The sequence below is a fragment of the Boleophthalmus pectinirostris genome, unplaced genomic scaffold (assembly GCF_026225935.1).
Source record: "Boleophthalmus pectinirostris isolate CB_2022bp ecotype Guang Dong unplaced genomic scaffold, ASM2622593v1 HiC_scaffold_6, whole genome shotgun sequence".
Lineage (NCBI taxonomy): Eukaryota > Metazoa > Chordata > Actinopteri > Gobiiformes > Gobiidae > Boleophthalmus > Boleophthalmus pectinirostris.
In genome coordinates, this window is record NW_026571447.1 from 23860204 (window position 1) to 23870958 (window position 10755).

The 10755-nt window shown below is 35.6% G+C and overlaps 2 protein-coding genes across 4 annotated transcripts; both read right to left on the reverse strand.

Annotated features, from left to right (window-relative positions):
• Positions 1–87: 87 nt before the first annotated feature.
• Positions 88–7151, reverse strand: LOC110171669 (zinc finger protein ZFAT). 3 transcript variants are annotated; one of them, XM_020937427.2, is made up of 23 exons: positions 6989–7151; positions 6558–6716; positions 6359–6478; positions 6147–6278; positions 5914–6057; positions 5742–5818; positions 5579–5652; positions 5440–5505; positions 5207–5349; positions 5035–5126; positions 4774–4922; positions 3881–4700; positions 3662–3788; positions 3337–3569; positions 3037–3118; positions 2824–2943; positions 1928–2101; positions 1759–1850; positions 1539–1680; positions 1318–1421; positions 1151–1238; positions 969–1075; positions 88–527 (listed from the first exon to the last, which is right to left on the reverse strand). In XM_020937427.2, exons 1-23 carry the CDS (start codon positions 7005–7007, stop codon positions 333–335), a joined length of 3459 nt encoding a protein of 1152 aa, XP_020793086.1. In that variant the 5' UTR covers positions 7008–7151; the 3' UTR covers positions 88–332. The 3 variants fall into 3 exon arrangements, with proteins under 3 accessions (XP_020793086.1, XP_055020083.1, XP_055020084.1); XM_055164108.1 differs by lacking the exon at positions 6989–7151 and adding an exon at positions 6808–6933; XM_055164109.1 differs by lacking the exons at positions 88–527; positions 969–1075; positions 1151–1238; positions 6989–7151 and adding an exon at positions 6808–6933 and having other exon boundaries at positions 1763–1850.
• A 476-nt stretch (positions 7152–7627) lies between these two features.
• LOC110171666 (protein tyrosine phosphatase 4A3) lies at positions 7628–10327 on the reverse strand. The gene is made up of 6 exons (XM_020937422.2): positions 10158–10327; positions 9930–10039; positions 9417–9509; positions 9205–9335; positions 9040–9114; positions 7628–8847 (listed from the first exon to the last, which is right to left on the reverse strand). Exons 2-6 carry the CDS (start codon positions 10023–10025, stop codon positions 8730–8732), a joined length of 513 nt encoding a protein of 170 aa, XP_020793081.1. The 5' UTR covers positions 10026–10039; positions 10158–10327; the 3' UTR covers positions 7628–8729.
• Between the last annotated feature and the right edge of the window lie 428 nt (positions 10328–10755).

The following is a 10755-nucleotide window of genomic DNA, read 5'->3' on the forward strand; positions in this document are numbered from 1 at the left end:
AGAAGAGTATCATTGTGATGAGCTATAAAAGTATAGAGGATATTTTCCATTTCACTTCACACTACAACAAAAACAGAATAAACACACTGATTATCTGCATTTTTATTACAAAGTTTCATAATTTTGTAATAGGCTACACACACACCTACCCTGTGTCAAAATTAAATTATTTGTGATAATCTAAAAAATAATATTTAATTTGATATTTTTTCAAACTTTTCACAGTGATGAAAATTTAGCACCATTGCCATAGCAATTAACAATTCAACTAAACATTATACCTTTTAAATGGGAAAAAGATAACTCATAAAGAAATAGCGTGATTAGATATGCTAGTTATTGTCTATCTCCACAGTCTGTTCCTGCACATAGACGATGTAGTGGTGTGTGTTGTCTCCCTGAGTGAGGACAGTCAGTGCTTCCAGACCCTCGGCCTCCTCCACCACCATCACCTGGTCTGCTCCCAGGTCCTCCTCAGCGTCTACGACCATCAACTGATCAGGGCTGATTTCCTGTTCATCTGCTATCTGCAAGTTCACACAATATAATGTTAATAATATGACAAACTTACTAATAACATGTACACAGTAGCTAAAAAGTACAGTGCATGTAATACACAATCTACACAATAAATGAGTGCAAATAAAAGAGAAAAAAAGAATAGGAAGAAAATCTGTTGCATAAGAAAGGTACATATAAAACTATAATGCTAAATAATAATATCTTCTCTTTAAAACCTCATCAATACAACATTGTAACTGCAGTTAAATAACTATAAGAACAGTAATGGATTACATAATGTAGTGTTAACTTTTGAATAGATTGATCTGCTGATTTATTGATATTTTGTCAATTTCCAATAAATCTTTTTGTGTGTTTTGTAATTCTGAGACATGAGAGGTTCCTAGTAATACTATTAAACTACAATGTTACATGATTTCATTTATCGGTTTTCTGTTGCTGTTTACCTGCTCCATTACAGTGACGGTGCCTGGAGCCATCGCCACCATTGGAGTAACAACATTGTGAATGTCTGGGTTCAGATCAGTGATCTGCTGCAGAATGTTTACAGCTTCTACAAACATAACAGCAAAAATCAATACTTAATATTATAGAATATTATTTTATGATGTAGTGCTGGCTTTATTACCATTGTCTTGCAAAGTTTCTACCGGCACTTCTGTCAGCTGCATCTCATCCTCTACTGGCACAAACTGTGTCTCAACAGCTTCAGTTTCCTAGATATGTCCATTACAATAAGAACATTTAAACTAATATTGTTTGTTAAAAATGAAATTTTAAGTACATGATAATTACCTCAAAAGAAATCTGCAGTACATTCAACCGGTGTTTGTTCTTCAAGTGCCGGTTTAACTCTTTCTTGCTTCCATGAACAGAATCACAGACCGGGCATTTGAAAACTAAACACAACAAAAATACATTTCCTTATTCAACATTTGGTAAAATAGCAGCATAATTCCTATAAATACACATATTGCAATTATACTATAAGTTTTACATAAATCTAAAGATGATACCAGTCTTTTCCTGTGCCTCTGAGTCTTCTGTCTCCTCTAATTCTGTGCCTGGATACTTCTCATCCGGATGTTTTGTCTTGTAGTGACGTTTAAGAGGACCGACTTTATTGCAAGAGTAGAAGCAATGGGCACACTGAAAAGCCTATTGATATAAAAAATAAGTGCACATTAATATTTCCCAGTATAGAAATATGAAACATCTAAATGAAGGGGGTCTGACCTGCCTTCCACGTGCATGTTGCTCCATGTGTCTTGCAAGAGATGGTTTTAAAGCAGTGGCAAAGTCACACTCTGAACACTTAAATTTCCGTCCTGTTCAGAAATGTTTTTAAATAAAACATTTTAGTGAACACACTAGACAAATATTTAAAAAAGAATTATGTATTTACCTTCAGTGGTATGACTTCGAGAGTGGATTTTAAGTGAGATTTCAGATTTAAACTTTTTACCGCACAAGTCACACAAGTGAATTTTCTCAGTTTTATGTCTGTTCATATGAAGCCTCAGGTTACTTTTTCTGCATCCAGCATAGTCACACATGTTACAAGTGTATGGCTTTATACCTAAAATGATAGAACATGTACATTAAACACATTTACTCAACAGGAAATATCACTAGAATCTACTATTGATGATTCAGTGTTGTTCATTAAAGAAGATCTGAAAAATTACTTTTATGAACTTTTAATCACATTATAGTTCCTTTATTGTTAACTTATTTGAAGTTGTAATTTAGTGAATTATGCTTGCTTGAGAAATCCTGCAATGTTGTTTTTGTATTAAATTGGGATTCTTCAAAAACAAATTACTCTTAAACACTGTGAATTAAATGCAAATGTCATATTAAGTAGAACAGCATAGCCCTGGTTATGTCATCAAGTAATTGAAGATAGAGTTAGTGGTTTAAAATTAACAACTTTAAATAAAAATATTAATTTACTATGTCAAAATTCATCCCTAAATACCAGAATAAGCATCATTTGTCTTCTTTAATTAAATCTTTCAGAACAAAACGTGAAGCAGAAAAAAGGACAGAATTAAACACCAACAGCAGATGGTAAAAATGTACGTGGGTTGGCCATTGAAGCCTCGGTAAGGGTGCCACTTCAAGGTAAAGTGATCATTAAATTTGGGCAAGTGCTAATCTAATACTGAGTGCAGCGAAACAACAGATGTCCTCAAGGCCAGTACTTCTGACGATTATGTTTTTAGGCAGATTTATTGCCCATGAAGAAATATTGCCAGTGTTTGTAAACATATTGCTAAAAAGACAGGAATACAGTACCTTCATGAGCCCAGATGTGCTGCTGAAAGTCATTGCTGTTTTTCAGGAAGTAGGAGTCACAGTAAGGGCACTTGTCGGCCTGTTTCTCCATCCGCCCTTTACCCTCGACTGAGACAGTATCTGTACATTAGAGATGTAGAAATACAGATATGAAACTGTCAAACAGAAGTATATGGACTTTTAGCATTAAAATGTACATCCAAATAAATTTACCAGGGTGCATTTTTCTCATGTGCTGCTTAAGGCGGTGCTCAGGATAATTGTTGTTACAAACAGGACAGGGCACAGTTTTTATCTATTAAAAAAAAAAAAAATGAAAACACTACAGTCATTTAGCTGAATTTAGCTGATAGGGAGTAATTTTTCCAACGTGACGTTTGAAATTACAGTTAACATACTGTTCCATATTAGGTATTCAGGTATTTTGTCTAATAGGTTTTGAGTAATATGCAAGTGTAGGAAGAGTGGAATATGGAGTAAAAAGAGTGAAATATGGAAGATAAAATTGCTTACCTCCTCATGAAATCTTTTTACGTGAGCTTGTAGTTTATATTTATCAGGTGTGGCAAATTTACAATCCATATTGGGACAAGACAACATCAAGTCACTATGTTTGTGAAGCATGTGTCGATTCAAAGAGTTTTTGGTGACTGCTGAATAGTTACACTGTGAACAGTACTGTAGGTGCTCCTTGGTATGTGTGCGCACATGGTTGTTATAGTGGACTTTGTAAGCAAAAAGTTTCCCTGCAGAACACATACACTGAGTAATAAAATCAACTTGAATGATGAATGCATGAAAGATAATCATTTACCCTAAATAAAATAATGCAACTCACCACAGTATTCACATTCTAGTTCCCCATAAACCTTTCTTAGTTGTTGCAAAGTTTCAATACATAGTTGAGTTTTCTGAATTGATGAGACCACTTGAAGAAAGGCATTTTCAACAGTGGGCTCAGATTCCTATAAGACAAACAAAATTCTTCTATGAATTTGAGGCTTTGACCTGAAATATTTTGCAGCCATGTCCACTGCAGGTGTCAATGTTTAAGTACCTTTTCAGACAGCAAAGTTTTGTCCTTGTCCAGTGAAAAGACAGACTGTGAATTTGGGATCACATTTAATTTTTGTATCATCAAACCAGAACATATGGCTTCAGGTATGCCTTTTTTGGCGACTAGACTTTGTTTCTGGTTACTGACTAAACACTCCTCCTGCTCTTTTGTATTTTCAGAATCCTCAGACAGGTTTGCAGATGAAGGCGGTTTGTTTTGGTCTTCAGAGAGGGCAGATTTTATCAAAGTTTGACAGAGCTCAATTTGGTTGCTTTGTGATAAAACTTTTGAGTCTGAATTTAATCCTGTGTTATGCTCCAGTAGTCCCATTCCCAGATCTTGAGGGGGATTTTGGTCTACCTCCAGTTGACTAATGGGAACTTGCAGTTCTTCTGGGATGTTTTCTATTACCTCTTCCCTCACACTCTCTTCTTGGCTTGTCTGCTCAATTAGTTTCTCAGAATCTTGGCCCCATATTCCTCCACCAGCCTGTATGAGCTGGTAGCTGCTACTGATACAATCAATGAAGGTTTGATCTTGGTTTAATTCTGGATGAGATTCTGTTAGGTGAGTCTTGAGTCTGTGACAGCTCACAAACACACCTTTGCACACACTACACACATAGAGGAAGAAGTGCTTCCTAACATGAGCAGTGAGCCCACTTAGTTTGGTTGCAGCATATTCACAGAGCATGCAGCCAAACGGAGGCTGAGGTTCATGAACCAGAAGGTGGCGGTCTCGCTCCTGGCTGCTTTTGAAACATCTCTTACATGTAGGACAGTGAAACAGAAGCTGCCGGAATCCCTGACGAGTCTTTAACCTAAAGGAAAATATAAATTTCTCATGTAGATAACAAGTAAAGGTATGCATTAAAACAATATTGTTATTCCAACCTTAGTTGTTGGTAGATTTTATTAACAGCTGAATCTTTTAAGTTGTGGTGTCTCTCCATGTGTTTCAGTAAGTTCTTCACATCGGAGTACTTACACTTGCAGAAACTGCAATGTTGCTTCACTTTTAAATGAACTCGTTCAATATGAACCTTTGTAATACCAAATACAAAAGCCCATGAGAAATGCCTCAGATAAACTCAAATAGCAACTCAAATTATAGCAAAGAAAAGGACAATCTAAAATAAAAGACATCTAAAGTACCTTTAGATGTCCAGAGCTGATGCAAGTAAAAGAACAGTGGTTGCAATGAAACTTGTCTCCAGTATGTTTCCTCAAATGAACATTGAGGTTTGCTACAATGAAAACACCAAATAATACAGACATACGATATTTTAGAACAATAAATGTAATAATAACTGGGAGTTATTCTTACCTTTAATAGCTGAGGCATAATCACAGTGGGGACATTTAAATGGTTTCTCTTGAGTGTGTGTTCTTAAGTGAGCAATCAGTGAATGTCTGAATTTAAAAATCTTATTGCAGAACTCGCAGGTAAAGATTTTTATTTGAGGAGAACTAAAAAAGAAAACACACCCCATAATTCTTAGACTTGGACCTATATATAAAACACCAGATTTTCAGATTAATTTACAGTATTCACAATACCTGGCACTGCCTTGTGTAATAGAATATTCCAGAAAGCCTTTGCTGACCTCTGCTGTTGGCTTTAAACTGTTGTTCATAACACATAAGAAAAATCAGGACAGAATGCCAATAATTTTATGCTGATATTATGTAATATTACCTTGGCCCTCTAGCTGTTTTAGGATCAACAGAGGATGCTATAAATTTGCTTGTGGTTTTCTCTTGTGGTTCACTCTAAACAGACATAAGAGAAAACATGTCATTAAAATTTTAAAGGTAGATCTTCATTGTTGGCGCTTTCATTTACATAGAAGGTGCTTTACCTGTGGTGGATCCTGTGCTGCTATCGACTCCTCTTCTGTAAGACTGTCCTCTTCTACAGGGACCATTTTACTCACATCTTTTGGGCATAATCAATACAAATTTACAAACAGATTGACAAAGCAAAGAAAGAATATTAATAAAATAAATCTCTAAAAAGGTCAGTATACAAACCTGGAAGTATCTCATCTTCAGTCAAAAAAACCTTTATCACTGACTTTTTACTGGCTGTTGAAGGTGCTTTTTCTTTTGATATAGGAATTTGGTCTCCATTCTGCTGGCGACCTCTTTTAGCAGTTTTGGGGAGTTGGAAGTTGCCTTGAAAAAAATATATTTAAACCCTTTAATCTTGAAAGACTAAATCAAAGCAGCACTTTAAAACATAGTAATTTCCATTTGTTTCTTACTACTGTCATTTTCTTCCACCTCCTCCTCTTCCTCAACCTTCAGGCAAATGTGTTTGAGGATTTGTCGCCTGTTTCTGAAAGTGCGGTTACACTGTTTGCATTCCAAACCTAATGCCTCCTCCTCCTTTTCATCTACAATGCAAAGGGTATAATAAATACATTGCAAATGGCCTATTAGGATAAAATTCAGAGAGTCCCTAGATGTGGGGTACCTTGTTCTTTCCTCTCTCCTTCTGTTTCAACATTATCTTCTATGTAATCTGCAGAATCATCTTTGTTTCTCTTATTTGTTGAACCTTTTGGCCTTCCACGCTTTCTTTTAGATAGGGTTTCTGGAAGATAAATTATCCTTTGTGAGTTAGTTTTGCAAGGTGTATACCATTTATTAAGAGAGATGTAGCCTACACTAACCTGTTGGTTTTTCTGCAGGTTGTGGATCAAGTGGCCTTAGTGTAATAATTAAGTCATGTGAGAGCCCCTGCTGTTGATGCACCTGAGAGCAGTGAACCAGCAGCTGAGAGTGACTGGGGGAGAAGAGGTTGCAAAGTCGACACATGAACACAGCAGTCCCTGAAGAGGATTAAAAAGAGGTAAAGTTTTGATTCAGTGTTAGATTGGTAAACAATTATTCATTTAATTCGTCATTTTTGTTGAGTATTACATTGACTCTTGTTTTCAGCTGAATCCATCACTCATGTGAGATGTTTCTAATTATCTTAAGAAATGTTGCTTAAACTCATTAACAAATCAAAAGTGGCAGTGTTTATTTTGGTTTAGATCCATGGGTTTAGTCCATGAGGCCACGATAAACATATTCGACCTTAGCTAGCTTCAGCGCTTACCTTTCGCTTGCCCATCCATAGTTTTCAGCAATAAATCTACCTATAACACACATTGTATTTGAACTATCGCATAGCTATTGTTAAATATTTATGTTCAATTTCGCTTTATGGACCAAAATTTCTGTCGAATCTGCGGCAGTGTCATAAACACAAGTAATCAGCGGATGTGCCACAATGCTAAAGTATTTTGTATGAGCGCCTCTAGTGGTTGGCTGACTTTACTGCATACGTAATCAAATTCTAAAAATGTCAACATGGATGTATTCTTATTTATTCTTGTCTTCTTTTAATACATCATACTTTAATTTATGCATGCCTTTTCATTTTAATTCTCATTTGACTATTGTTAAGTATTGTTTCATGTTGCACCACAATGTTGAAACCCATTTCTAGTTTGTGAATTTTATTTACTGACAAAGGGAGGCATAAAAGCTTTTTTTTCTGAGTCCGAGGTAACGATAGATAGAAAGAGTATATTATTGATTAATTATTTTAATAGACCTACACAATATCATATTTTGATGTGATAGGTTATATGGAGGGCCCATATTATCATTTTTCTTTTGAAAAAAAATTTAAAAATTGCCTCCAATACGGAAAATAAACTACCAGGTTATAGGCCTTTACAAAACTACTCAGTCTGTTGCATGTATTTATTGCAAAAGTAGCAAGTGCATTTCAGTCATTAAGTGAATCTAAATCTATAAAACACACACAGTCAAACAACATATTCACACTCAAAATATGTAAAATTGACTGGAAATAGTCAGACCATTTGCCTTCTTATAACAGTGTGTTTTTATTTCAATTACTGCTATAAACAAATTTACAAATTGCTCTTCAGGAATGAGTCAAAGTTGAGTTTTCTGAATAAAGATTTATCTACTGATAGTTTAAGGTCATTGAAGGTTGTGTGAGGACATTACAAAAGCAAAGTACATGCATTTTTATCTGTGATCGTATTTAAATAAACCATTGTGAACAGATGCTTTCATATTCATGCATGTTTAAAAAAAAAAAAAAAAAAAGTACAAACAACAAATCAAAGTTTATAAGATGCAGAGCAAAGCATAAAGTGTACATTCCAATAGGCCATCATTTCAAAAAATGTTAACTGTGACAATAAATGCTATATGTCTCTTCTGAGACCTTTAATTTACAAATAACTATATAATTTACACATGTATTGTTAAAACATCTCATACTCTCTAATTATTTACACCAAATGTACATACAGTATGTAATGTATTGGTGTTATGTTTCCCTTAAAACAGTTGAGTGACAGTAAACGGTCCATTTGTTAATGCACACGCTGATATGTAAACATGACCACAGTGAAATCAACAGCAAGCTCTTATAATTCACATTGATACAAGCTGCAGCTGCTTTTCACACACTGTTATATACATATAACGATGCCAGAATTTCCAAACACCTTGTGGACAAGTGGAGCATAGTAAAGGAAACATTTGTGTTCATAATTCAGTGTATTTTGTTTTTTTACTCCTTATTCTGAAAATTACAGGTTTATCTTAGGTCACAGTGTTACAAAATATAATTTATATATAATAATATAAATGATCACTTTTTATGCTTGAAGGCTCTTCTTTTTGTCCACTGAACCATATATTTCACAGTGATTTAATTACATTGTAATGTGCACAAACCAAAGGAATCATATCATCCATGGCTTTAATGTGAATGCAGGGCCCAGGGCTGCTTAAATGTCTGTGAAGAGATTTTACATGATGCTACATTTGTTCTTGTGTGAATGAGAGTCTTTGAATCGGAGTCTCTGCTTCGATCTGTACTTTTCTAGATAAGTCAGCTGTTTGCTGTTGATGGCTCCTCTGCGCTTTCTGAAAAACATGCAATCAGCGTTACACAGTACAAAATAAAGCAATTAAAATCCCTTATATAGTATGTTGTCTGTTTTGCAATGATAGTAAGCAAATTTATAAATAAATAATAATAATAATAAATAAAACAGAAAAACGTTGCCTCACTCTTTCCACTAGAGGGCGTGTGATGTATGTTTTTATGGTGCTTACTGTCTAATAAGTTGGATGGCATCTTCATATTTCATTCCACTTTCAATCAAAGCCAAAGCAACCAGGACAGGAGCTCTGAGCAAGCAGAAAAATACACTTTCTTTAATACATTATAATTTGGCAACATTGGTTTTAAACTACTACAAACTAGTGAAAGTAGCATACCGTCCAAGACCGGCCACACAGTGGACTGCCACACAGGATCCAGGGTCCTCCTGAAACTTCTTTTTTAAAAGGCTTAACCAGTCATCAACCAATTTACTGGGGGGTGGTGCTCCATCATCAAATGGCCAATCCTAAAAATGTACACAAAGAAACCTCTATTAATCTCTTAATCTTATTCAAGAGATCCTGGTTGACAGATTGCACCTCCTTACCACCACAGTGATGCCATCATTTTCAAGGGGTGTTTTATCGTATGTGCTGTCACAAACTCGAACTACTGTGGTGGCACCATAACGCTTCAGGTCCTAAGGAAGAGCCCGCCAATAAATTAAGGATAATACTTGTTACTATCCATTACTGTGGTAGCACCATAACACTTCAGGTCCTAAGGAAGAGCCCGCCAATAAATTAAGCATAATATTTGTTACTATCCATGGACTTCAGCTGCTGCCCACAGTGTGATGGGAGTGTGACGGGCCAAAATATTGGATAGGTCACATACAGAAATACACAATTGCTCATTCATAAAGAGGCACGTGTACACAGTGTTTTCTAACACAGTTGTTTCTGTATGGACCTTGTATGGAGCTGTATTTCTAGATATCATAACAATAAATAATTCATAACATCACTGAATTGCCCTTTTTAAATGGCGATTAGGCTACAATTAACAACAATGTAAAAGATAACATAATCAAGCATGAATATGAATTGGACTTTCTTACCTCTACAAAGGAGCTGAGTGTGCTGTCAGTGGGGTTGTGTGTGATTAGGAACCTCATGTGTTTGTGACACAGTTCAACAGGAGCTGGACGGTTCATGGTGGCAGGTTGACCTTTGACATCCAGAACATATTTTTACTTATGTTTACATAATTTAAATATTTTTGCCTTGAATGAAATCAATAACAATGTCTGTGAAAAGGCAAGTAAAACTGATCACAGAAACCTTACCTTTAACTCTGCTCTCTTTTTCAATGAACTTGCGATATTGTGATTAAATAATTCCCGCACTAAAATGTTTTTAGTTTCTTCTTGCTCTGTTGTCCAGGTAAATGTTTACCCCATCAGATGCTTGTATCCTGATGTCCAGTTTTTACTTTTTTGTTTTGACAGTTCTCTCCACTCTTCCTTCAGTTGAGTCCTGTGCGCGGTTCTCCACTTGTTACCCCATCGGCTGGCTCGCCTTGCTGTCTACGGGATGGCCGTTCAGCGCTCAGAGTCCCAAGATGACATTGTACAGCTTCACCCAGTCTAAATGTGTTGAGCGTGGCAGTAGTCTCCACTCCGCCGCACAAACTCCATCAACCAGAGATTCTGTCAACAAACACAAAAGTAACGTCATGATGGTTATAGATTGGTATACTATGCAGAGTGGAAAGTTGTGAAATCCTTTATTGTGAAATACAGAGAAACCCAGTATTAATGTGTATGAAATATTAATTATCTCTGGCTTTCATGACATGATCTAATAGGCATATTCTAGGAAATAATTTCTTAATGGCCATTTTAGAATTATTAACAAATGTATATTTAGTCTAATGTCAGATGC

What these genes read in the sequence shown, in the direction of transcription:
- LOC110171666 (XM_020937422.2), bottom strand. Translation starts at nt 10,025, where the DNA reads ATGAACCGTCCAGCTCCTGTTGAACTGTGTCACAAACACATGAGGTTC. An exon ending in ATGATGGCATCACTGTGGTG is followed by an intron (nt 9,336 to 9,416) that starts GTAAGGAGGTGC and finishes GTACATTTTTAG; the next exon opens with GATTGGCCATTTGATGATGG. An exon ending in GCCATCCAACTTATTAGACA is followed by an intron (nt 8,848 to 9,039) that starts GTAAGCACCATA and finishes CATGTTTTTCAG; the next exon opens with AAAGCGCAGAGGAGCCATCA.
- LOC110171669 (XM_055164108.1), bottom strand. Translation starts at nt 6,835, where the DNA reads ATGGATTCAGCTGAAAACAAGAGTCAAT. An exon ending in GGTGGAAGAAAATGACAGTA is followed by an intron (nt 6,058 to 6,146) that starts GTAAGAAACAAA and finishes ATTTTTTTCAAG; the next exon opens with GCAACTTCCAACTCCCCAAA. An exon ending in TTATGCCTCAGCTATTAAAG is followed by an intron (nt 5,127 to 5,206) that starts GTAAGAATAACT and finishes TTTTCATTGTAG; the next exon opens with CAAACCTCAATGTTCATTTG.